The sequence below is a fragment of the Haplochromis burtoni genome, unplaced genomic scaffold (genome assembly GCF_018398535.1).
Source record: "Haplochromis burtoni strain Fernald_Lab_line unplaced genomic scaffold, NCSU_Asbu1 Contig_30, whole genome shotgun sequence".
In the NCBI taxonomy this organism is placed as follows: domain Eukaryota; kingdom Metazoa; phylum Chordata; class Actinopteri; order Cichliformes; family Cichlidae; genus Haplochromis; species Haplochromis burtoni.
Window position 1 is genome coordinate 2,092,380 of NW_024582391.1, and position 27,449 is coordinate 2,119,828.

The 27,449-nt window shown below is 45.6% G+C and overlaps 1 protein-coding gene across 2 annotated transcripts in view; it reads left to right on the top strand.

The window, feature by feature from the left end:
* nrp1a (neuropilin 1a) overlaps positions 1 to 27,449 on the top strand; it is a 64,052-nt gene that overhangs the window by 20,676 nt on the left and 15,927 nt on the right. For both annotated transcript variants that reach the window (XM_005918440.3, XM_005918441.3), the window contains exons 4-8: positions 906 to 1,087; positions 8,813 to 9,040; positions 13,408 to 13,563; positions 16,082 to 16,248; positions 25,866 to 26,021. In XM_005918440.3, coding sequence (XP_005918502.1) covers positions 906 to 1,087; positions 8,813 to 9,040; positions 13,408 to 13,563; positions 16,082 to 16,248; positions 25,866 to 26,021 — 889 coding nt within the window. The remainder of the gene's footprint in view (positions 1 to 905; positions 1,088 to 8,812; positions 9,041 to 13,407; positions 13,564 to 16,081; positions 16,249 to 25,865; positions 26,022 to 27,449) is intronic.

The window sequence follows — 27,449 nt, forward strand, 5'->3', positions numbered from 1 at the left end:
CACACACACACACACACACACACACACACACACACAAACACATATATGCAGGCACTAGAGTGAAAACCGCAACTCAAATGCTTTTAATGTACACCTTTAACAAGTGCCTGAAAATACTCGCACCCACAGATAACCAGGGGCTAGTTAGACCACCCCCGATTGCCAAGCACTCTGATTTCTCCTCTACCAACTTAAGTTTCACATGCTAGAATCTGTGTGTGTGTGTGTGTGTGTGTGCGTGTGTGTGTGTCCTATTTCAAAGCTGTTTTCCTCTTCGACTCCTAAACTCTGCGCTGACTCAATTAAGTGGCTGCTCCCTTCAATAGCCGTGGGTCTGAAATTCCATTTGAATGTGATGTTCAAGTGTGTGTAGATGTGTGTGTCTCTCTGAGTGTGTGTGTTTTAATAGCTTTAGCACCTGCTCGTTCTATACACCAATCTAAGCCAAAGGCCAAAATATAATTACGTTGGAGTCCCGTTTTATTCTGTTATAGAACAGGCTCACTGTGGCTGTTATCCTGTGGTTAAACAGCAGATAGACAACTGTTCAGCTCAAGTTCACCAGTTAAAGCAGTTACATAAATCTGACCCCGGTGCTGCTGGGAGCAGAAAAACCTCTGCAGTGTGTGCACGCGTTTGTGTGTGTGCTCATTGAACACCGATATAATGAAAGCAAACTCTGCCCACCTGTTCTCCGAGTTTTAACCTGAGACCTCATTAGCACACAGTGTGTTATTTCCACTACATAACCTGCACAGTATGTTGTGTTGCTCTGTGGTCCTCTGAGAATGTGTGCACATGCAGATTTTCAACCTTATTACCTAAACACTAGACTCAAAAAAGAATATGATTCATATACAACATTGTAGGACTGACACTCCCGCCCTTGTGTCCTCTCTGTTCAGATATGACTATGTGGAGGTACGAGATGGCACCGATGAGAGCGGTCAGTTGGTGGGGAAGTACTGTGGAAAGATTGCCCCTTCTCCAGTCGTCTCTTCTGGAAACCAGCTTTTCATCAAATTTGTGTCTGACTACGAGACCCACGGAGCAGGCTTCTCTATCCGATACGAGATCTTTAAGACAGGTAGGTGACAGTTATCTTTTGCACAATAGCAACATTTTTCACATTCATGTTAAAAATATACTTATCTTGTATTCTACATTTAAAAATTGCTATCTTGCATATTTTACATCAGCAATATCAAATTGTGCATGCTGTTTATTCAAGGATGGAGGAAATCATTTCTCCTTTGTTCTTTTTAACAAAAAGAAAAGGGGATGCTGCAGAGTAACAAACAGAAATGCAACTGACAAAACTTACCTCAAAGCAAATTTAGTAGCTCTTCTTGAACACAGACTGTATATTAAAGATTTACAGAGCTGCTGTGATGTCACCAGTTGTATTGTTTGCTTGTTTTTTGGAGCCAGAAGGGGCCATTTTTCAGTGAGTTATTATTACCGAATATTAGCTAGCTTAGTTAGCACCTTTCTGGGAATTTAACTCACTGAAATTCCTCTTGGACGATTTGTTAGTACAATAATGAAACCATAAGCAATATCACTTGTCACATAATTGCGCACAAAATTCTCCAAAAGACGATTAACAGCACAAAAACTGTCAAGGGGCCTCGTTCTGTGGTTTCAATTAGCTGAGGTAATACCTCACTAGACAGCTAGCAGTTATAACCACCTGGGTCAACACACGGAGCGATCGTGGCTCAAAGAGTTGGCAGTTCGTCTTGTAACCGGAAGGTTGCCGGTTCGAGACCCGACTCGGACAGTCTCGGTCGTTGTGTCCTTGGGCAAGACACTTCACCTACCGACTACTGGTGATGGCCAGAGGGGCCGATGGCAGCCTCGCTTCTGTCAGTCTGCCCCAGGGCAGCTGCGGCTACAACTGTAGCTTGCCTCCGCCAGTGTGTGAATGTGAGAGTGAATGAATAGTGGAATTGTACAGCGCTTTGAAAAGCACAATATAAAAATGCAATCCATTATTATTATTATTATTATTACACCTGTCACTTGAACTGCAGATGTTCTCAATCATACAGTGCTTTAAGCCCTGAAACATTTTAAATGGATGGGTAAGAAAAAAAAACAACGTCCACCCTTGTTAATCATGAACTTTGCATTAGAGATCCAAAATGTTTTTTGGCTGTTGACATGCCTATTTCTTCTCTTACCTTTGACATTTTATCACTGATGTATGAGGCTCGCTTTTTGAAGACAACCTCAAGTGGCCATTATTAGAACTGCAGTTTGAAGCACTTTTTGCATCAGCTTTGCTTTTCAGCCACTGTGGTTTGCTAAACCATTGGAAACCTAGTTGCCCGGAATTCAAAGTTGTGTTTTCCTCCTTTTTCGAGCAAGCTTACTCTGTGATGATCTTTCTTTTGTTCTTATTTGCATTGGTATTACATTTAAAATGTCTGAGCTGACACCTTAAAGTAGTTGTTGACATCTTGCTTTAAGTTGAGGGAACGCTGTCACAGTCCCCTAATTTGTCAAATCTATCAAACGCGGTGCAACACGCTATAAAAGCTGGAGGAATAATTCTGATAATGAAGCAAGAAAGAGCCCCTCCATCTAATTTCATGGTTTGTTTGTGATTTAGTCAAGGCATTAGAGCATCAAATTATGCAAATGCAATATGGCAAGCAATATGCTTCATTCAAAACCAATGAATCATAGTCCCATATGTTCCATAATTGTAGCAGTTTTCATCTGGTGTGAATTATTAGACAATAAGCATGGGCATAATTTGCTAAGCGCTGATTTAACAAATGTTGTTTCAAGTGTTGGTTTATTGTCAGATGGCAATCCACAGCAAGGGTATGAACCAGCTATTATAACCTCTGATGTGCTAGTTGTGGAGAAAATAATTTCAATCCACTTAGCAGGGCTCTAGCTGAGGAAACGCTTTCAGCACCACAGTAGTATGCAGTTAGTCATGTTCCTCCCTTAATACTTAAAAATAGGACCTCTGGGTAATTTTAGGTGAGAGCCCGGTATGTTAAATCAAAAATATTATCAGGGGATGTCTGTCTTATCAGACCGAAGCATAGCAAGAAAGAGAATTTCCTGTTGGGTTGCTGCCTTCCTTTGTTTAGACTGGAAGAAGGCAGAGGAGAACAGCATATCTAGAGAGTGAGTAGTGGCCAGGCAGGTGCGACAGACTCCTTTTATTAATTAACCCTAGCAGCAGTCTATGGGACAGCCCCCCGTGACCCCAGGAGACATGATAAATAGCCCAGCAAGGTTCCTCCTTCCTTTTAATCTGAGCGAGTGTGTGTTTGTGCTTGTATGTCTGGGTTTGTGTGTGTCACCATCACAGTAGGGCAGCTGGTGGAGTGTGGGTCCATTTACGAGATCAAAGCGACACACCTCGACATACGCAAACCGGTCCACACGCACACACACATTCCCCCCTGATAGGCTAGTTAAATCTGCTACATTCTTTCCACGATTAGCTTGGTATTTCCCAGTCTCATCTATTAGCCAGGACTGATTATAAATGAGGCGTGTTAGGGGCCCTTTGGCGATAGGGAAGAACTGCTGAACACTCACAGGGAATCTAGCAAGAAACATGGATCTAAGCGTGGACAGAGAGCAAATCGGGGCCAGGGTCGAACTTTTTCATATGAATATTTTTCACCCAGTGCTATCCCCCCCTGCAGAGAAGAGCACCGTGGGTGCGCCATCACTTTCTTAGTGGATCCAGACCATCGTTAAGCTTTGAATTCACTCTGTGTTTTGACTACTGTGGTGCTGGCTCCTGCCAAGAATGGGCTCTGAGATCAATTAGCAGCTCTGTTTGTTGGAGTGAGAGAGAGTGAGAGAGAGAGGACCGAGCAGAAAGAGAGATACAAAGCTAGCTGATTAGCGCAGCTTATCAACACGCACGGCATTAGTTGGGAAAACATTGTGTTGGCTAACACATGTAACGTTAATGATGATACACAGATGCTCCGATAACGGATGGGGAAATGGGAGACTCACGCCCGTGCATGTCAATGAAGGGAAATGCAAAGAATGCAGGCTGTTTATCACTGTGATTATAGGCCCCGGCTCACTGGAAGTCAACCTTGGGGGCTGCCGCTGCCTTTCATCCTGGGTTTAACAGAAGCAAAGGTCGTGTGCAAGATAAATATGCTCACAAGGCAAACATATTCAAATGCACAGCCCCCCTTTGGGATCATATGCCAACTTTTACAAGTATGTTTATATGTGCAGGTTCACTCACGTCAGCTGTAAGCTGTGTAGTTACAAATTCAGAAACACTTGAAAAATCCTGGCATCTGTACCCCTGGCTTTCATCAGCGGCATGCCTGCAAAGTGTCTAATTGGTAGAGAACAGGTTGTTTTGCAGGCTCTCTATGGCCGCTTCTGCATCAGTCTCTACCCCCTCTCCACTCCTCAGTCCCATCCAACCATCTTAATTAGCATGGGCTATTTATTTTATAGCCCACAAATTGGCAGCCTCGCTCTGCTGGCTGAGGTCTGGCGAGAGGCGGGAAGAGCTAGATGGTGGTGAAGAAAGAGATAGACAAGAGGGATAAGTCGGAGAGGGAGGAGTGTTTGGCCCAAAGGGAGCAGTTCAGCAAGCTGCTAGTGTTTGTGCGTCTCTACAGAGGCATTTGACGCCCAGATAAAAATAAAATGTCGATTAAAAAGAATGCGCTGGGAAAACAATGGCCTCGACTTGCAAAAATCGAGCAACAATGAGAGCGAAAAGCAGTAATGCATCCCCCCCCTCAGTGTAAAATGACTTGATGTTGGATTACCCACCAATGAAATCCGGCTGCTTTTGTAAGAAGAAGATCCGTGTCTGTCCTGTCATCTGAAAGAACCGTCCTCTTTAAGTGTACGCGTGTGCGCACACGCGCAACATATGTTTTCTTTTAGCAGCTCCTCAGTTTGCTTAGAGCTGCTCCAAGGCTGGCCGAGCTCCCATTGAAGTGGGAGAGCAGGCAGAGATAGTGCCACTGGTAGCCCCCACCCCACTCACACACACACACACACACACACACACGCACACACACACACACAGCTCATCCTAATTGCTCGGCAGAATGACTAAGCCTGGAGTGAGGCCTACCATGCCACACTAAAATATATATGTTCTCATGCAAAGGCCCTGTTTATCATGTCATGGAGATGTGGTTGCTTTTACTCTGAGCACACACCTGTGAAAACACTTTGAAGGTGTGTGCATGTGCTGAGTGGGACCTAATGGGAGGGTGGCTTTTGTGGACGACACACCCTGATGCCTGATGGCAGAGGTCACATCTGGAGACGCACTGTCATTGTACACACGCACACACACACACATGCAAGGCCCTCATGGAAACTCGAGACAACAAATTTCTTTCAGGGGAGCCCGAGGGATACTGTGTCCCCAGCCCACCCCCATCCTATCAGTGCAGTGTCATCCATCCCTGTAAGTGGGGAAGGCAGGGTGATGTCATAGGCGCATGCTAAATACCACGTCAGTTGTGCAGAGCCTCAGGATGTGTGTGTGTGTGAGTGTGTGGGGGTAAATGCAAACCTGCCTCTTCCATCTGTTTCAATGACAGACACTCCACAGGCTCCAGGTTAATGTTTGATTTAGTGTGGAAGGAGTTAATTCTCCACCGGCAATTAACCCTTCTGTCAGTGTGGCATGAGAACAAAATGGGAAGGGGTGGGGGCGGGCGTGAAGACGGTGGGGGGCATTAATGGCGCAGGGGGGCAGAACTGGGATAATAATCAGCCGGAGAGCGACATAGAACACAAACAGTGGTGATTTACTTAACAGCCTAAGAACAACACCTTCAGCTTCTATGGCTCCAGCCAACCCACCCTGACTTGGGTGGGTTGGTGGGGGGCAGTGATGATTAGATGCAAAGAAAAAAAAGTTTGAAGTGTTAAAGGAGCAGAAAGAAAAAGAGGGGGACAGCAGGAAAATAGCAAGAGGCTGTCACATTTGACACCCGTTCCCTGGTTGTTCTAATGATTAACGCACAGTCTCCGGTTTTCTCTCAGCACTCAGAGCAACACAGAGCACAAGCAATCAGGGGAGACTTAAGAGTTGAAAGGCGCACCACTGCCTTAATGTCCAGACCACATTTATTTAGCATTCATTATGAATCTCTCACTCTAGCAAAGATTGAAATCAAATCCCCATTAGATATCGTTTTGCCAGCTACAACTTGCCCTGTTAAACAAATTCAAATCATTCAGGAAGCAAGTTGCCAGTGACATCTGTTTACTCCTCCATCCAGAGAAGGACTCCATATAAATGAGAGTTAACAGAAGTCATTAATGCCAGCGGTAAACAGTGGAGTGTCTGGTTGGAGGCTGCCACTAAATGCTGTGCGCTCAAGGTTGCTTCTTCCTTTCTTTGTCCCGTCCTTCTGCTTTAAGTTTAAAAGCTGCAGTTTGCGCGTGCTTGCTCAGTCACACTTTTTCATGTTTGCAAACCTGTTTTTTAACCTTTCCTGTTTTTAAGAAATCTACGAGGAGAGACACCCACAACTGCAGCAGTAAAACAGCACAGGGAGAGACAGGGAGTAACTGAGGTGCAGGGTGTTAGCCTTTGGTTGACAGCTGGATATATTTGTCTCCTGAAGCTCCTTGTCAAGACACACGCAGCGCATGTAGGGGCGATGCGACAGGAAAGCGTGACTGCTTTTCTGTTTGCCTCTCGCTCGCATCAGCACAAAACATCCTGGGCGTAGTGAGAGGAGCTGGGGACAGAAGCCCTCCCATGTGGAGACGGCAGATAAAAGAGATCTGTTGGGTGATTATCTCACCGGTGGGAGCAACCAGAGTGCTCTGTCTCTCTCGCTCCTCTTTTTTCATTTGGAGGGAGTTGCATGCAGCCAGGAACAAAAAAGCTGACAGTATAAGAAGGTTTGTCCTTGCTTTCGCCTCAGTTATGACAGTTCAGAAAGAACATAGCAACAGAAATGTCGACGGTGAGGTTGGTTCAGTTTGGGGACAGTATCTCTGGTTAATGCCTTTTAGCACTCAGAGAAGTCTGGTGTGGGGACCTTATCTCGGCTAAACACTGGTAGTTACTACCAGTGTTTAGCCGAGATAATCAGAAACCAGTAGAAATGATACTGTAAGAGCTGTAGTTTTACTAACAAAAATTTGTGGTGGTACTGTGCTCTTTGACTGCCAGCCTACTGCTTGGATTTCGACAGGTTTTCAGCGTGAACCATTTCCAAACTTTAAATCTGTTCTGGTCAACTGCTGAGCTGAGATAAGGGTCACGGTAGAAGCTGATGAAATGGATGGAGAGTGGAGCTCGGAGCCAATATCCACACGAAATTCAACACATTGACCTGAATAGCACTCTGGATGCTACAGCTGTCTAGAACACTCACCACAGAAAGAACTGGCTTGCATCTATAGTTTTACCCCCCCCACCCCCAGAACTGCGTGACATTAATATCAAATGTGGCAAAGTGCAGATCTCCAGCATCCAACAACCCTCTCATCCCGGGGAGCACTCTCCCTGAACAAAAATCAATCCGAATTTTTCCTGGGGTAAATACGAAGGGGGAAGCTGAGAAATTAATGGCGCCCACTGTTCGCGAAAGCCACACTTTAGCCGCCGCACTAAATGTCAACTCTTTTTGGAGTCAAAGCGCCGGCTCGCTGTGGCTTTCAGCTTGGGACGAGGGGAGAAAATCAACGTGGCTCTCCGTCCCTTCACTCAAAGCACCGGTGGACAGGCTCAAGTGGGGTTGATGGTCTTCAATTAGGGGCCCAGCGAGATGCTTGAGTGGCGATGGAAAAAAAAGCAGTTTGCCACATTCATTTAAGCTGCAGTGACTGCGGCACGGTGGCTCTGTCTAATGATAACTCCCTGCAATTTTGGTTTCGATTGGCCCCACCTGCACCCATCACGCCAGCTGCCAGACAGGCATGAAAATGATGTTATCCTGGGTACATTTCTACAACTAATGGCTCAAAATAATTGCCCCGAACAACAGTAATTCTGGGTTTTTTTCTGATTTCCTATCTCTGTGTATATGTTTGTATAAAACAGGCGCTTTCTAACACTTGGGACTGATGCTTGAGTCTGCATAGTGAACGCATCCTAATGTCTGTCACATACATTTAAACATTTTCAAGCAGCTGGTAGTCTCAGTTTTTTGTTTTTTTTTGAATCACATGTCAATCATTCTTAAATCATAATTTTGTGCTTGTGAGAAGTGTCTGCCATGGGAAATGCGTTAATACTCCTCATCAGCTGAAAGGTAGCTCTCCGGGGAGCTGTGCATAAATATTTTGACTTTTCCTGGTGTAAAACTGTGTGTTTAGGTGTGCGTGCGTGCGTGTTGATGAATGCGCAGTCGTTCACTTTGCTTTCCATCACTGACGCTGTAATTTTGCTCGAGCACCTCTCATATGTTTCGCAGACATGAGAACATCAGAACAAATCAAGCTCTTTATTCATCATTCCCCCGATTCTGGTGATTGAGGCCTTTCACTAATGTTTACACTTTCAGACCAGATGTTCCTCCAGTTTTAACACACATACAGACAGTGATGGAGTGTGATGCTCAAACGCTCGGAGCTTTTGAACATCCAGATGTAGAGATCCAGATGTGAAAACAAGAACTACTGAGGTGGTCTTGCACCTATGGGCCGTAAACTGTCCTCCCTTCAGTAGGGCAGCTGGAAGGCTGAGCTTCTAAAACTTACTTTAACACCTAAGCAACTCACTTAAGCAATAGTCATTCAAATGTCTTCCTTTGTCCCCCATTCATCTTCTCACTTCTCATCTCACTTCTTCCTGTCGTCCTTCCTGCAGGTCCAGAATGCTCCAGGAACTTCACCTCCAACAGCGGCATCATTAAGTCACCTGGGTTCCCCGAGAAATACCCCAACAACCTGGACTGCACTTTCATGATCTTTGCCCCGAAAATGTCGGAAATCATCTTGGAGTTCGAGAGCTTTGAGCTGGAGCCCGACCCAACACCCCCTACTGGTGTGTTCTGCCGCTATGACCGGCTGGAGATCTGGGATGGGTTCCCTGGAGGTGAGTGAATGGGAAGAACAGAGAATTGAATGCAATTTAATGTGAAAGTGTGAGGCATTGCAGCAATGCATCATTTAACAATTTAAGGCACCACTGCTACCTGTTGGGCAGCGTTAGATCACTTAATATACACAGATCAGGCATAACATTATGGCCACCTGCCTAATATTGTGTTGGTCCCCCTTTTGTTACCAAAACAGCCCTGACCCATCGAGGCATGGGCTCCACTAGATCCCTGAAGGTGTGCTGTGGTATCTGAATCAGAATCAGAATCAGAATCAGAAAGGGGTTTATTGCCAAATGTTGAGCAGGTTTACAACATTAGGAAATTGCTGCGGTGCTTCAGTGCAAACATGGTGTCATAAATAACACTTAAACAGACATGGAAAAAATAAAAGTAGGGATAAGAATTAAAAGTGCTACGTGGAAAGATATGTGCATGAGCTATACATGAGATATATACATGAGAATAAGAATTAAGAGTGCTACGTTGAAAGATATATACATGAGTGCAGGTGGTGATCAGTGCCAAACATGGAATGATACAGTGAACACAGCGTAGGGTCATGTGTTAGTGGCGGGGACAGTCATATGGTTATTGTTCATGTGTCCAACAGCAGAGGGGAAGAAACTGTTCTTATGGCGAGAGGTTCTGGTGCGAATTGACCGGAGCCTCCTGCCTGAGGGGAGCAGGTCAAACAGACTGTGTCCAGGGTGAGAAGGGTCAGCTGAGATCCGGGCTGCACGCCGCAGTGTCCTGGAGGTGTACAGGTCCTGCAAAGATGGGAGTCTGCAGCCAATCACCTTCTCAGCAGAGCGCACAACACGCTGCAGTCTCTGTTTGTCCCTGATAGTGGCTCCAGCGTACCACACGGTGATGGAGGAGGTGAGGATGGACTCGATGATTGCAGTGTAGAACTGCATCATCGTCCGTGTTGGCAGGTTGAATTTCTTCAGCTGCCTCAGGAAGTACATCCTCTGCTGGGCTTTCTTGATGACGGAGGTGATGGTGGGCTCCCACTTCAGGTCCTGGGTGATGGTGGTACCCAGGAAGCGGAATGAGTCCACAGAGGTGATGGGGGTGTCAGTCAGGACATCTGCACCAAGATGTTAGCAACAGATCCTTTAAGACCTGTAAGTTGTGAGGTGGGGCCTCATTGGATCTGACTTTTATGTCCAGCAGATCCCACAGATGCTTGATTGGATTGAGATCTGCAGAATTTGGAGGCCAAGTCAGACAAACTCAAACTGACTGTGAACCTCAAACTATTCCTGAACCATTTTTGCTTTGAGGCAGAGCGTATTCTCCTGCTGAAAGAGGGAGTGCCATTTCTATGCTTAGGTAGTGATGTCTACATGCATGGCAGGACCCAAGGTTTCCCAGCAGAACATTGCTCCAAGCATCACACTGCCTTTGCAGGGTTGCCTTCTTTCTATAGTGCATCCTTGTGCGCCACACACGCAACTGATCAAACTCACCCTTGCCCATTTTTGCTGCTCCTAACACATCAACTGTGAGGACAAAATGTCCACTTGCTCCCTAATGTATCCCCCCCCACTAACAGGTGCATTGATGAAGAGATAATCATTGTTATTCACTTCACCTGTCGGTGCTTGTAATGCTGTGCTTGATCTGTGTAGACACTGCTGTGGAGCTGCTACTTTTGAACTCATGTACACTTTATGACTCCTTACTAATTAAGCTACAGTTTGAGCTCCTCTGTTATTATACATTTTTTCTGTTATTACTAAGTCGTTTTGTTGTTTCTAAAACTACAAAAAACTCTGGTATTTGAAAGTCAGAGATCTAATGTCCAACCAAGTGTAGAAGTTAGCTGTGTCAACACCAGCATAACAAACATGGGAAAATATGTGTTATCGCACTATTTAGAAAACCTGTTAACCTGTGGTGGGAGCGTGAGAATGCGGGTGAGTGGAGTGATAAGTTTCAGCTTCGCTGCTCACTGTTTTTCCAAAAGGAAAGGAGCAACTTTAAACAATAAGATGACATTCTTTGGGCAAGAAGGCTAACTACCTTAACCATACTTGGAAGTGGTCTAACAGAACGCTTTGTCTTTGCCAAATGCTGAACACTTCCTGTCACAATCCTCCCATACTTCCTTTTTCAGTCACAGACCGTATGCCTAGTGCCTGTACATTTGGGAGTTCAATGTCCAATCTAGGCTGTAATGTTTAAGTTGATGCTTTTCAGGGTGCTGACATGTGGAGAACACAGTCTGATCTTGCAGGAAATTGCTCCAAAAAGAATTTCCTTTCCAGGATTCTTTGTGTTTCTCACCAGAAGTGCTTATTAGAGTCAAGCAGCACTCCGTGGGACGTCTGCTGCTCTTGGTTTACCACAGGCCACAACGTTCACGTGGATCCAGGCACACAATCAAAATATTCCCCCATAAAATGGCGTTCTAAAATCCATCTATCTCAAAAAAAATAAATAAATAAATCAGCAGGTGAGCGACGGAGCGAGAGCAAGCAAGCAGCGTTCAAAGCAAGGCTTCCATTGCTCTGGGATGATGCTTTGAACTCGGCAAGCAAAATCACCTCTTGAAGTTTTCAGTTTTTCTCCTGGCTATTCCAACACAGGGTGCAGACAAGATGAAAGCTTCTCTTAGCCATCAGTGGCAGAAAATTGAAAGAATTTTATCTTGTTGCGTTCAGCACAGTGCACATCAGTATTCTCTGCTTTCACGTCGGAGGTGATAAGGTTGAAGCGCAAATCGCGGCGCCTTTTCAAGTAAGTTTACTTAAAGCTCAGTTTTCTTTGAGCCCGTGTGTCTGTAGATGTTAACTTTTGCCAAGCTGACCTTTGATTCCACAAAATATTTCCACAACTCATTTGTGCAACCCCTCCTCCCTGCCAGAGGTGACGCATGTCTAATTTTCAAGACTGGTGTTGATTAAGTCGATTCTCAAAGACTCTGGGAGCTGAGAATATGTCACATTATTAGCACCTTTTAATACATATTTTTACAGAAGACACTGGGGGTCTAGAAAAAGTAACGTTTCCGGCACTGCTTGATGATTAAGATTCAGATCTGTCTCAGTTCATCATTGCATACAGGAAGCTTTGATGAGAGCAGGAACTGGAAAACGCCATTTTGAACTGATGTAGCATCATGTCACTCAAGTGTTGCCGCGTGTGATCCACAGTCCTGTATAAAAATAAGCCACAGGAGGAAAGCAGCGTGTCGGCTTCTGCCAGGTGGTTCCTGTGGTGCGTGCAGGATTGATAATTATGCATTAGCACGGAAGACTGGAGGCAGAGGTGGGAGACGTTTGGGCAGGCGCAGGTCTTCGTGAAGCAGCAGGGGGGGGGAGGATCTGTGCTGCCCCTTACCCCTATTCTTAAAGTGCACCTCGCTCAACAGGTGTGTTGTGGAACCTCAGCGAGCCGTTTCCCTGGGAAAGGCTGGAGAAAAGGCAGCAAGGTTCTTGAAAATATCATAGTGCTGGGGACTCATGCAGATAATCCAGGAGATGTTTTTTCAGCTCAGGTTCAAAAGCAAACATACAGTAGAGTCGCACATTTGTTCACCAGGCACCTGGTCTGTGAAGATTAATTTGAGCCGTCACATTGCTCCCGCCCCCCCGCCCCCGAGCCCCAGCAGTCTGGCCTTTGCCTTTCATGTAGGAGCCGGGCTGGAAGTGGCATGTTTTGGATGACAGGAGGCCACGGGGAGGCAGGACTGTCACTCGCTGCTGATCACAGCATTACTAATCAGATAAGCTCCAGCTCCCCCAACAGGAACGCACACTCACCAGTGCGCACGGATCACAGCACACATCAGAGACGCAGGGCAAGGTCATTGTGCTCCCGCGCTCACCCTCTCTCTCTCCCTCCTTCATCACCCCCATCGTTCTCACTCTCCCTGCATTTCTCCACCTCCAACCTTTCATCCATCCTGTTTTCCCATTCTGCTCAGTCTGCCCGGCCGAACACATCGCTCTCCCACTTTTATTGCTTTCCGACTTTTAATGCTTCCCCATTGTCTTGCTCCAGTCTTTACTTGTTTGGCCTCGCTGGGCCGCGGCTGTGTCTGCCTCAGGTCTAAGAAAACAATTGTGGGTACAGGAGGTTTGTGGTATTTACAGCCAGCAAATAGAGACCATGACCCCCCCCCCCCCCTCCCGCACGCCACAGGTTGTGCTTGCTTTTTTTTCCCCTGTGGCAGGCAAACGAACAAACAGTCTTTTCTCGCTCTTCTTTATTGGGTCGATTGACACACCAGGTTTCACACCTCCACGGTGGGGGTGAGGGGCTAGTTAAAAGCCATGTGTGACCTTCACCCAAGTCTAACTCGAGGAACATATTATATGTTTGCACTTATTCCCTCTTTCTCTCTCTCCAGTTGGCCCACACGTCGGAAGGTACTGCGGGCAGAACACCCCGGGCAGGATCATCTCTTACACAGGCATCCTGGCCCTGACAATCAACACCGACAGCGCCATTGCAAAGGAAGGCTTCTCTGCCAACTTCACCGTCATCGAAAGAACTGTTCCAGAGGGTGAGCTGGCATACACTCCAAAACCCCCCCAGAAAAAAGCACTTAAAATCAGACAGATGGGGATGTCAGGGAGGCTGAATCACAGGTAGACAAAGAACATTGGTGCACAAGTGGGATGACTGAGGCAGAAATGTAAATTTGTTTAGTGAAAGAAAACTTTAAAAGTTACTAGCTGTAAAAGAATTAGAGGGCAAGAATGTAACCAGCCGGAGAATATTACACAAAGAAGCAGATGTTGTCTGCTACTTTCAGTGGGTCCTGTTGTGACAAGTTCCCACTTGTTAAGCAGAACTCATAAGAGTTATTAAATAAACACCTCCTGCCTCTTCATTTGGGGAATGTGTTACTGGTTACAAGTCTGCCTCCTGTGGTTTACAAGGCTTACATTTACACACCATGAGCCCGGACGGGCTCCAAAAGACGGCTTCCTCACCAGTAACAACCCTGGACGCACACTTACACACATCCCTGGGGCTTTCACATTCAGTGTCCCTGTCACAGCGCCTGACCCCCTGACCCCGTTTTGCAAAACTTTCCATCTAAACATTTCATCAACGAGGAAAAGTCCTGGTAGGAGTCATAAATCTGTCCAGAGGCAAGACCACCCCCTACACACATACCCACGCCCACACATTTGGTCTTTGAATAGCAGCAGAGATGGATGAAATCCAGCCAATCTACTAATCATCTCCAAAGAGCGTTTTATCTCACCCAAAGGGGAAGGCACACTTTGCTGTTGTACACATGCTGCAAATGAAAACAAGGCCACCTCGCAGCAACGAGAAGAGCTGTGACTGTTTATGTCACTTCTCTTTAGTTTACTCCGAGTCACTCGGGCTATTTTAATCACGCGTCCAAGATCAGATTACGCGGAGCAGCTTTTCACATTCGCCCTTAAGAGGCCCAGTGAAATATCTGACCTGTGATCAGCGCACACCTTCATTTAGAAGTCAGTTGCTTGGGCTTACGTCACCAACTCAAACAAATCCGAGATGAAAATAAAAATCTCCAGACCCTGTCTTTGCTTTTCCAGGCTTGTACTGCTTGAATCATTCATAATCCCCTTATGCATAATACACGGTGGATTTTCTCGCTTCTCTGTGGCGAGGGGATGGGTACGCTCCAGCTGAAAGCTACTGATGAGAGGCGATAAGGCGCTGAAAAGAGGCCTTGTCTTTTGTTCTTTCTCATACACTCATCCCCTCTATCAACTGTCGCCATTTTCCTCAGCTATCAAACCCCGCTTTGGTCGCTAATCCACGTGATCAGATACCACCTTTGAAAGCGAACAGACAACCTCCTTGTGTTTTTTCGTTGATCGCGGTCTGTAGGTCCGAGTACAAAAGTCTGGCAAGAACGGGCTGTCTTCTCAAAGAAAGGCGACAATGAATGCGGGAGGTGCGAGACAGTTTTCTCGGCCTCACACGGAGACTCCGGCATACCTTTGTGCACGAACACATACGTATACAGCCACACGTCGACACTGTAAAGCACAAGGATGCACGCTGACCCACTGACTGAGGCGTGTGAGCAGGCCAGCAGATGGGGAGACCATCTGTGTTAGCTTTTAGGCAGCAGCCACACAGCAGTTCCACACTACTCTCCATCCTGAGCCCTCTGAATCTGTGCATGTGTGTCTGCATATAAGCAAATGACTGTATTTCTTTGGTCATAAGCTTTTACATTTATGCTAACATGCTACTTGAAGGATTGCCAGTTTGCTTTGTGACCAATTTCCCCATTGGGGGAAAAAAAAAGGAAGTAAATAAACAAGAGCTGCTTACATGAGTGGCTGTAAGTGTGCCTTCGCATACCTCTGTGTTGTTGTGGTGAACTTAATGAAAAACTGCCCGGATCAAAAGGTCATTTTCTTCATCGCTCTACAGCAGGGTCAGTATGTCCAGCCAACTGAGGTTAGAGGGGCTGACCCCAATCTGACCCAGCGGAGTCTTTTCGTTTACGGAGCCCCGGATACCACAAATCAGCTGCCCAGAGTTAACACTAACAAGTGAAGCACCTCCTCCCATGGGGCTGACCACTGAGTGTGATGTATGGTCCCCAAATACAGACACTAAACACACCTAAACTCCCACAAGAGACCAAATAAGGGAGAAAATGGGGAGAAAGGTTAAAAAAAATAAATAAATAAACTGCCCACAGGGAAGTGAAGGGAAACTGATCCAGTCAGTGGAAAAAAAAAATTACTGGAGGGAAAGTCACTCTAACGCGTAATACCAGCCTACACTGAATGTTTTATGAGGACATTTTTACGTCTTAATGCGGAACGCTTCCATCCTGCTTCCATTAAAAAGTAGAGGGAGAGACGCGGGAAGGATTTACCGAGGCACTGCTGATGTGCTCCTCTTTCCTGGCCGGCAGTGCTGAGTGGCTGTCGTGCGGTGGCCTCCTCCCTTGAGATAAGCTCTGATTCTGTAGCGGGGGTGGGGGGCACTGAAAAGACATTGCTGTGTCGCATTTTGACTCAGAAATAAACATTGTTTACATTTTCCCTTTGCAGACTTTGACTGTAGCGACCCTTTAGGCATGGAATCGGGAGAGATAACGTCAGATCAGATCATGGTTTCATCCCAGTACAATCCTAGCTGGTCCCCAGAGCGCTCCAGACTCAACTACTATGAAAATGCATGGACACCAGCAGAGGATTCCAACAAAGAGTGGATACAGGTAACCTACTAACAGGAAGATAACAGCACATCACGGATAACATTTAAATTTTTAACAGGAAGTTAAATCAAAAGGCAGCGTGGAACAATTCTCCAGCTGTCTGTGGTCTGTCTTTCTGGAAGTGCGTCACAGTCTGAGGGTGTGTTGTGTATTTGACGCGACCGCTGCCTGCTCGAGCACAGTCGGTGTGCTCCGTGTTTGTTCTTCGGCCTCTGGAGGTGCAGCTTCTCCATAACACCCAACAGTTCCGATGATGAATGTCAGCTGTCCTGATGGACCTCTGGGGTGGTTAAGTTCACGCCTTACAAAAATTGCGAGTCCACTCTCTCTATCACTGTCTACCTACCTGCCTATCTCTCTCTCCCTCCCTCTGTCTTCTTGTCCTATCTGATAACTTTTCCTTCTCCGTGATAACAGAGACCGCCTCTGGGGGATGCTGGGATTTATTCCAGGCGTCCTGCCTGGCTTCACACACACAGACACTCTCAAACACACAAACAGGCTCCGTCATATTTTTTTCTGACTGTCAGCTTATCTGCACAAAACGATCATCACCCACCAAGGGAACTTTATGTGGGAAGATTAAGGATTTAGTTTTTCCATCCCTAGACTGGGATAAGTCACATATTCCAAGTCCACTCACAGCACAACCCCCCCCCCCCTCCAGTGACATACCCACTGAGGCACTACCTAGATGCATTCGGAGCTTGTTTGATTTATTAACCGAAAGCCTCCAGGCCTCGTAAATGCCCAGACTGTTTGTCTTTTTCGACTCTTTTCTACAGTCTTTGCTTCACTGCTGAAAACTTTGGCTCCGGCATATTCCTCGGGGGATGAATAATAGAGCTGACCCAAAGCCAAATATTTGCTTGGGGAGGGCCATAAGCAAGCTTTTCCTTTATTATTGCAATGAAAATATTGTCCTGGGGGCCCCTGTTGCTCCTTCAGACTAATTTAATCAGTGTGTGTACGTGCGCCGGTTTACGCGCACTCTCCCATGCTTGTGTGTGTCCGTGCGTTCATACTTGAGTTTGTGGATGAGTGGGACTGTCTGGCAGGGTCCATATTGTCCTGCAGAGGAACTCAGCATGTGTCAGAGTGGAACAAGGCACGGGCTCCTTTACCACTTCCTCCAGCGGTTGGATGGTCTGTTGCATTACAGCATTTGTCTTTCTAAAAGGAAAGTCCATTGTTCACAGCCCGATAAGTGTAACAGCTTAGACTTGAAGGCTGCGCCGCTCTGGTTCTCCTCCATGTCATGTTGTGAGTTATCACAATGATTTCTTGCCACTCCAGCCTCCCCCCGTTTTAGTATTGATCATATTGAGGATTTGATTTGGCAGTAAAATCTGCATTTTTAAAAGGAGGGATGTGGTCTAATGAGCATGCTGATTTCCCAATACTAATCAGATGAAAACACAGAATGAGACTTGTCTAATTTCAGACTCTGTGAAAGAGCCAAGTCTGCGCTTGCCACGTAATTTATGTTTTGGTTTTTTTTCCGAGGATGTACTTGTGCCGAGCGCTCCGAGCAGAAGTCCAATTATCACAAGTGGTATTAAAAGACTAGAATTCTTCATTCCTCTTTCATTAAGCCTGTCCGTGGTGTTGCAACAAGCTCAGTCCCCCCTCGCAGCACGTACAAATCATCTCAGTGCGCAGTCAGATGCATAGTAATCAATTCATTATTTATTTCATTATTATCCCCTGACTGCAGTTTGAGGCAGACAGTTTTATTATTCATGACAACCCGGCCTTTGATTCCTGGGCATTTTCTTTTGCTCTGCTTTGCCTCTTCTTTGCCGAACATAATCCAGATTTGTCATCCATTTTAATACTGCCTCATTCTGATACATGGAAAGGAGGAGGGCGAGATGCTGGAGTCTGTGCGCTCTCCGCTGGGTAATTAGATTGGTGTGGTGGGTACAGCATTGAGTGCTGGGTTAGCCAGGTCATTAATCAGCCCCTTTGGTCTACACGGAGATGGACAGATGTCCTTTGAGGAGGTTTACAGGGGAGGGAAGAGGGAGGAAAGGAGGGAACAATAATCCCTCAAAACAGGTCTTTCTTTTTTCATGCTTGAAAATTTTAGGCTTACAAATCTACATCAAGGTAGAAAGAGATTTGTACGAATTACCCTGCTGTGCGACGTGCGTCTTTTTCAGATGCTTAGCAGTGGGGTTCTCTGGAGCAGGTTGAGGTATTAAAAAAATAATAAATGAGGATACACCACAAGTTTTCACACAGCGCCAGTGAGGAAATGTCCGCATCTGTACAACACATTTAACTCTGAAAGGGAGGTATAGTCTATGGATTGGTGTAATGGTTCCCCGGGGAGCGTGATTAGGGAAATTGCTGAGAAGCTCACATAGTGTACAATGGCTTTGTCAAGGATGTCAGAGGAAGGATCTGATGGCCACCAAGAGTCAGTAAAGCATCTGAAGGACTCAATAAAAGACACTCCAAGACTGAATCTCTGTGAGACGGCTGCCATTGATTGCACATACACACAACATGAATAATTTAGACTGTCTTGGAGAGAACCCAACTGTCAATACCTGAAAGCCTCTTTATTGAGCATCTCATAATGGCAATATACAGTACACGCTATCCCATACAGCTGGGGCTTTTATTTTTTATTTTTTTATGCTCATGAGCTTGAGCTTGTCTCCATATCTATAATTTAGCTGGAACGGATCCTGCCATTATCTTCAATCTTCTTGTCAGGATGCATTATCCCTGACTACTTTGTCAGTATTTATGTATTTTTATGTGTCTCTGATAAGCTAAATTGTTTAATCATAAATGGAGATAATGAGTCCCTTTACTCTTGTCATGCGTGCTTTAATCTCACCTTTGTTGCAGACATCAAAGGTTCAGAAGCATATCGGTGTTTGTTGACACAATACGCCTCTTTATCTCCCACATGCAATATTAATCTCATGGTAAAGTCAACCGTTTGCGGGGGATATTGTCACAGGTTTAAGTTGCAATTTGAAACACGGGGGGGCACAGCCCTTCCTGACTGTATTTGCCCAGGCAAAGCCATACAGCAAACTGTGCTTTGAATCTGAGGCCAGATAAACCTTCACCAATCAAACACTTGCAGAGAGCCTTGATAATGGTGCAATTCCTTCCACCAATCAGATAAGAATGAACGCTAAATCCATGTGGTCTGCCCACAGGCTGTATATAATAAATGGACAAAGGCATGGTTATGTCAGATTAGATTGTAAAGTCTCACTTTGAAGCCTCAAGTTAACATTATGGGCAACTGCTTCTAGTTCGTTTGTTTATTTTCTTTTACAGCCAGAACTAACCATATATGCTAATGCTAGTAAGAAAAAGATTTCATAGACATCATATGTGTATGACACAGACATAATTTCCCACTAATAAGTGCTAAGTTACAATACTATACTTTCCGTTCCTAAGAGTTGAGCTTGCTAATTTTATAGAAAATGCTCCAAAAATCACCAATACCCCAAAAAGCATTCAGGCTTATCTTTACCTGACGGCTATGCTAACACGGGGAGCCATAACCAACAGCTGGTCAACTATGCGGTGCAGACCATCCAAGAGGTTCGTGCATCAGTTTTAGTGAGTCAAATTCTTGTGTCTTACTCATTTGTGAATTTGCGCTGATGGTCAGATGTGCAAACTGTGGATGCTAGCTTTAGCCGATAATTTATTAATCTACTCGCTTATCCAAATGTTGCTATTTCTGGTTTGGAAAGGCCAATATGTCATCTGCAAAAAAGCTAACACTTGAAAATGAGGAGTCCAGAAACCACTGCATGATGTCATAATGTCTATATCGTTAGTTTTAGCTAGATACTGTGGCGTTGGCTTTTTTTTTTTTAGCTCTCTTGCAGCTTGGATCTGACACACCCTATTTTCCATCATCTAAAAATGTTCTCTAAACCCTAGATCAATGATTTGTGAAAATGTCTCCTTCATTGCTATTGTCTGCTTCTTTACCTCAGCCTCTGTTTGGGCTTACTTCCCATACCAAGTGATAAGTAATTAGAATATGGACTAGTAATTAACAGCAGATTCTCAGTTGATGAAGTCTAGTGAGAGCCGAGGAGCGGAGGCTGGCATGCAGCTGCTGGTGAGATCATCATCGTGCCTTACAAATGGAAACAATGGATGCTGTCTGTGCCTCGCTCCTTCTAGGCCTTGCGCTCAATTGGAAAATCAATGAGAGAATAGAGACCCACACTCGACTGGAGCGGCCCAAAAGTCAGACTAGAAATCGAAACATGAGGGATAGCATGATGTAATTAAATGAAACAGTGCTGCATAAGTACTCTGAGACAAAACCTCAGCTCAACCATAATCAGCTTCATTTTCAGTGCCTGAAAGTCCCGTAGCCGGTCATCATCTCCAAGCGATCACGTGCAGCTGCGTATCCTGAGATCAGATCATGCAGCCACTTCCAGACGTGACATACCTTCAGGTCTGCCCTGCTTCCCATCCCTATCACTGTTTCTGGGTTTCATAATCATTACTCAGCACATTAGTCATGTGTGTGGCATGGCTGGGAATGACCCTGGAGTTAGTGTGATAATGATGATTCACAAAGGAAAAACTTGAAGCCAGACTGTTATCCTCCCTCTCCAATCACGCAACAGTGCATATGTTTAAGCTCACTCCCACCTCACGCATGACAAACCAGGCAACCTTTAACTTAACTATCGCTGTCATCCAGCCTGTACATCCCTCTTTGTCAAGAAAACAGATGATCAGCGCATGGGAAGACCTGCATAATTCAGTGCCACCAAAGAGGTGCCGTGGTGCTAAAAATAAACTGTAATCCTGTCAGGTGAACACTGTGATAAATGGAAGTTCGTGAGAGGAGCTCATAGGTCCCGGAGCATTTGAGTAATACAATTTTCATGAAAGAACAAATTAATTACAGTTTCCAGGTAATTGAGCTATTCCTACAAAGCTCCTGCTACACCAAAAGTGACTGCGGAAGAAATTAGTGAAGAGATTGCCAAAAGCTGGTTTAGAAATACTGCATCTGGGAATGGAAGCGTGTCTCTTTAGCTTCGTGGCGAGGTATCTTTGCGAATGTCAGCTTCACCGAAATGTCAGCCTCCTCTCATTACCATACAAAGAAGATTGTAATCAGATTTTGTATGCAAAAAAAAAAAAAGAAAGTGACTCGAGACTCTCCGCCTGCTTCATCACTTCTGACTATACTACCCTTTGAGATCCATAAAGCATGTCCAGAGGTTGTTTCCTGGACCGGGGCTTCTAACTGTGTCTACCAGCTGCTCGTTGACTTTGGAACTCAGAGGAGCTCTCCTTTCTCTCTCACCCTGGGCATTTCTCTTGTTGTTGTTTTTTGGTGAGGGAAAACGAATAAACTTGTTCCCTAGAGGCCTTGGTTATTCAGTCAGCAGCCCACACAGATAGGAAGCTATTCCCCCCCCCCTCTGTTGGGCAAGCAGAGAAATGGATTTCAAAGAAAAGTACTTCTTCTCGCAGAGTACGGATTGCTCTATGCAACTCCTTGGCAACTCAATTATAAGCCAATCAAGCAGCGAGAGATAGAGCTTTTGAGTCTTTGCCGTTTCTTTATAGCCCCCCCCCGCCAACTCTCACACACACACCCCTCCTTCCCTCCCAGGCCTTATAAACCACGTCTTCTTTCTACACCTACACAAAACTGACAAGGCTTTAGCCTCGAAATACATATCATGTGGCCTTGCTGCACATCTGAGTCATGCAGAGACAATACACCTAATGATCACGCCTACAGCTCCTACTGCCAATGAGGTATAATTAGAAAACTTCAAACTAAGCCACACTTGCGCAAACAGATACAGAAATACAACGTCTGTCTGAACACATGCAGTGCATCCGAAAAGTCTTCACAGCGCTTCACTTGTTCTTCACATGGATTAAATTAATCTTTTTTATAAGAATTTCCCAATACTTTTTTCACTTTGTGATTATGAGGCACTGTGTGTAGAATTTTGAGGTGAGAAATTGAATTTAAGGCTGTAACATGACAAAAGTGAAGCAAGTGAATATTTTCCACACCCACAAACTTACACACCAAATCAGATGTAATCAAATCAGACCATCCAGACGCCTTCTGTTGATTTCAGTGTGTCGGCCTGATTGCATTCACACCAGGCTTTAACTGGCTGATGTTACAAGCCCGAGCCCACGACTGATTCTCTTTCTGCCTTTCTGCTTCCATTACATTGCGGAACCACCGGAGCTGCGCGCACTGGCATTTGTGGGGCATAGGGCTTTTGACTCATCAGTTTGCCTCATAACAGGAAGGGAGAAAACATCACAGGCGCACGCACACTCAGAGAGAAAGTCACACGTATTCTGGACTGCGCCGGAGCAGGAAAAACTTGTGGGAGACAAGGACACACTGAAGCCTTGCCCACATATCAGCCTGCCACTGCTTTATGGAAAGATTGTGGGTGATTTCTTACTCCGTCTGGCATGTTTATGGCTCAGGTTGTGTGTCCCACCAGATATGAGTTACTGTGCACCGGCATGTCCCAGAATGTGTGTTGTCATTTATCTATAGGTGGGCTCGAGTCCAAACACTTATGCAGGGGGAAAGAATAACAATATGGCAAATGCGCAGCAGATACAAGCTTTCGTTCTGTTTGATCAGCAGAGTCTGGAAACGCAGAGCCTCCCTTTAGGCCTGCGATTAGGAGTCATAATTCACACCTTCCTCGCAGTCATTACATCACCCATTAGACATGACTCAGCCTTTCATCTGCAGATGACAAACGGCTTATCATCTGTGAGTGATCTATTTACCCAAGCTCCGCTGTGCACTCAGTTTCTAAATGTTGGCTATCGGTTTATGTATATAGGTCAGCAAGTTCTGTCCTGTGCTCTGGGCTAAAAGGAGTCCCACTAGTAATCATTATCTGGGCCTGTTTGTTTTCACTGCGGTCTCTGCGGCGTAGGATGGACTCTGCTTTGCATCCAAGCGCCCTGGCAGCCCGCCTTCTCTCCATGACCCGTGCAACCCCGGTCTGTTAGCGCAGCCTCAGCACCGTTCTTCTGCTTCTAACAAGCAGCCATTAATAAATCATGCTTTGCTCATTACCCAGGCCCTGTTATCAGGCTGTGTCTGTGAAATTGATCTAGTCTGTGCACTTCTTCGCGGGAGACTCTGCACTCGTGTCCCTCACATCTTGCGAGGCATCGCTGTCAGCCACTTGTCCCTCCCCTCCTAACCTTCTCCTCGCCCTTCACCTCTCCTCTTTCCCTTTTTTTTTTTTACCTCAATTCCACTGTTGGACTTACTTTCATTACAGCATTACAGCGATTTGGTTATGCCCATCACCGTGATAGTTTGTAGGAGTTTAAAACAAATTAGCGTAAGGTGATTAAAGTATGTAAAACTGGGAAGCGAGATCGCACAATCACGAACGCTCATTTTTACCCACCGACAAAACGTCTCTGCTAATCAGAAATATTTTGGCACGCACATGTCCTGAGATTGTCTGAGTCTGAGCACCCACGAGTGTTCCCAATTAGCCCCGCCACTCATTTCGTTCCCAGAGGCTCTTCTCCTCCATTAAACTTAATGAGATCCATTCAGAGAAAACAACCCCAAGGCCAAGTCTTCCTATTAGAGCATTTTCAGTGAAGCCTTTACAGTAAACTGCTTTGCTATTGGTCCAGGCTGAAAATATGTCAGACTGGCCATTTGAATGCAGATGTTAAAGACCTGCCTTGGCTAATGCACTAAACGCCAGCACAGACCCAGCTTCCTCCATCCACTACTGGCACATGCAGCCGTTTTAGCCAGCAGAGAGGAAGTAAGTTCCTTTGTTATTAAATGGGAACTGGCTGAAGCTGACAGGATTTGATTTTGTTTCTATTTGCAGACCAAAAGAAATCAGGGGGACTTACTGTAAAAGCCCCTTGAGCCTGTAGACAGGAACAAAAGTATTCTGTCTCCGTATTTGACTGTCTTTTTTGTTAGTCTTCATCCATCCACATCCTTTGGGCGGCCAGGACAGAGTGAGAGAATAGCAGAGTGGAACCTCATTTATTGCTCCCATCTGTTTATGTCTTTATATTTCTGGAGCGGGATTGACCGGCATTCTGTGGCATGCAGATATTCCTTCCCTGCTCTTCGCTCTGAATCATTAAGGGAAGCACACTACTGTATATAATGTTGGCAGGCAAAGTAGGTAGATTCTGTGTGGCTTTAGTCTCAGCAGAGCTGGAGCCCTACTAAGATAACCCTGGCTCTGATTGCCTAAAAAATGCACACGCTAAAGTGTCTTGTCTGCTCACACTCCCATAAAGGATTTGACTGTTGTCGCACATGCTCAAGCCGACTATCTCCTCTGAGTCGATGCAGTAATCTGCTCGAGAGTCTGGTCGCCATCCGTCGGGGCTCGAGCCCATCTCACGTCAACATCAAAGGCTTCGTCTTTCCCCGTGATCTTGGAAATCTGTTCCACCAACGCCCAAGCTTCTTGCATTTCTCTTGTTTTTCGGGGGGGGGGTTTAAACGGTGTCCGCACGCAATACCATTACTCCTCATTACCGTCAGCTCAGCCTGTCAAAAGACGGTGTTAGTGCTTGTTAAAATTAAGCACGCTACTTTTACACCGAGGGCTTGGGATTCTTTGAAAGTTTTGCAGGTCGACACCACACCCACTCTTTTTCTTTGCCTTTGCTGTGGATGATGGGATGATAGGTGAGGTCCGAGGAGCCAATGCAGTGGTCAGAGCGAGCTCATTTATTATTGCTGGTGGATGAAAAATTATACCTTTATCCCGCTGGTAAACTAATCAACGGGATCAAAGCAAGTTTTGAAGGCCGTTCCTGCCGCAGACACAGAAGCCGTGGGGACATATATATATGTAAGGACGAGGATTCTGTCTTTCCTGGCAGTGATGGTGGTGGTTTTAAACAGGCATGATGGCTGGCAGACACAGACTGCGCTCCCTTTTCCAGGTCTGATGGAAACCAGCCCCACTCTCTGTCCAGCATCATCTCTGAGTGCAGCACCCATGCACTGAGCAAAATATACGTACACACAGACATTCACTCCTCCACCTCTCTGACCCTGCTACCTCTGGCTGTCTCCTTGTGAAAATATAATAGCCCTGCAGTAATGTACTGCAGTTCATGATTACTTTATAAAGCCCTGCATATTTTAAAGACACATCATTTGATATTCAGTCTGTATCTTTCTTTCCCGCTCACGGGTTCTGATGATGTGATTGCAGATCCTGTTTTATTCACTTCTATCCAATGAGCTCTCGCGTCCCTTCGCCGGAAATTAAGTTGTCGTCCTGTCTCTGCTTCATTAATGCGAATATCATTTTATTGCTGTTTATTAAATTCCAGGTAGCTGCTGATGAGGCTATGACCGGAGGTGAATCAGATAGCGGGGACTCATTTTTAACTCTCCAACTTGTCTTGTGTATTATTAATATAGGCTGTGCGCTGAAAGCCGTCTTTACAAAAGTTATCAGGCAAAGAGCTTTACATTGTAGCACTTTTTGCCCAGGCTAATCAGCGAAACACTAAAGGAGAAAGTAAAGTGATGGGCAAAATCACTGTAAACTTGTCTCTCCTCTCTTCACCCTTTTCAGGTGGACCTTGGGTTCCTGCGGTTCGTCTCGGCCATCGGCACCCAGGGCGCCATTTCCCAGGAGACCCAGAGGGTTTACTTTGTCAAGTCCTACAAAGTGGATGTCAGCTCTAATGGAGAGGACTGGATCACTTTGAAAGAAGGCTCCAAACAGAAGGTATATTCCTCAAGAATTAAAAGTTTCTTTTGAGCCACGAGTGGTGTACCGGCACCACCTCTGTGTTATGAACTATTTTTGCAGTGAAAAAGCTTTATTTATTCAGATAAATGAACAGAACCCAGAGCAGTTCAGGCACCAGTGATCACAATGTGAGATTGATCAGTTCAGATGCAGCATGAAAGAAGGAGCCGAGGTGAAGGAGGTTTATGGTCAGCTTCCACAACTGCTGCAACTATGCCCTCGTTAAAGAAGCTTTAATAGCGTGTCCTACAGGCTGGGATTACAACTAAGCTTAACTCCATGACCTGTCTGAACTAATGTTGTGCTCACTTTCTGATAGTGTTTCTAGATGCTTTGGCTGTAGCTCTTCATAAGACTGTTTTGGAAGAAACTAAATCATCAAAATAGCTGACGTTCACTCCTCCTTGACCAGTGACTGTGTCATGAAAAACCACCCATGCACATGTGCTACACTTGGAATATCCCGTCCAAACAGCACATCTAGCTGATTTAAATTGCGGTCTTTTCAAAGTTGCTTACGAACTCAACTAAAGGGGAAATACCGGGCTGTATGTACTTAAACCACATTCTCCCAACATGTAATTATACACTTTAAATCAGTAGGGTAATATACCCACTCTCCGTGTAAGCGCATGACATTTACAGCAAAAACAACGGCAATAAAGTCCCTGCAAGGAGGACCGTGCTGGAATGTTGCCTCTGTTTTATGTCAGGGACCTGTCAATTTTTCATTTAAGAAGCAGGGAAAAACAAAGACTTGACAGACCAGAGATAAAGAGGAGCGGGAGCGATGGTTGTCGTGTTTGAGCAGCTGGCAGAGAGGGACAAGAAAAGGAAGGAAGAGAGGGATAGTATGCTTGACCGGAGTGAGACAGGCGATGACCACTGATTGCAGATCAGCCTGTCAAACAGGTTTTTGTCCATCTGGAAGCCTCTCTGTGGGTGTCCAGAGGGCAAGGGAAGAATGTGTGTGTCCATGTAAATACCACAATTTCCAATCAAGAGTGTGAGGCTACCACTCATATCAAGAAGTTTTCAAAGGCAACAGAGCATCCAAGCACGATTGTTTGTGCTGCTGTGTACATGTCCCCCAAGCCCTCTCCAAAGTTCACTGTCACTTCTATAAAGTGGCAGCTTAAAGGTACCGTGGTAAACTCAGCCTGCGTTTTCCAGGCTCTAAAGTGCTTTTGTGCAGAGGGGCACCATTTGGTACATGCTGAGACTGCAGTTTGGCATCTTAGCGCAGCTCCGGAAAAAGCCACTTTACAGTTAGCAAGTGGAGACTCAGCATGACTTTTGAGAGAGTGGAAGGTTTTCTTACAGGTTCCCCTTAGTGATGTCCCTGTACTCAAGGAGTGCATGGCAAGCAGTTGGACACAGCTGCATGAACTACTCTTAGTTTTT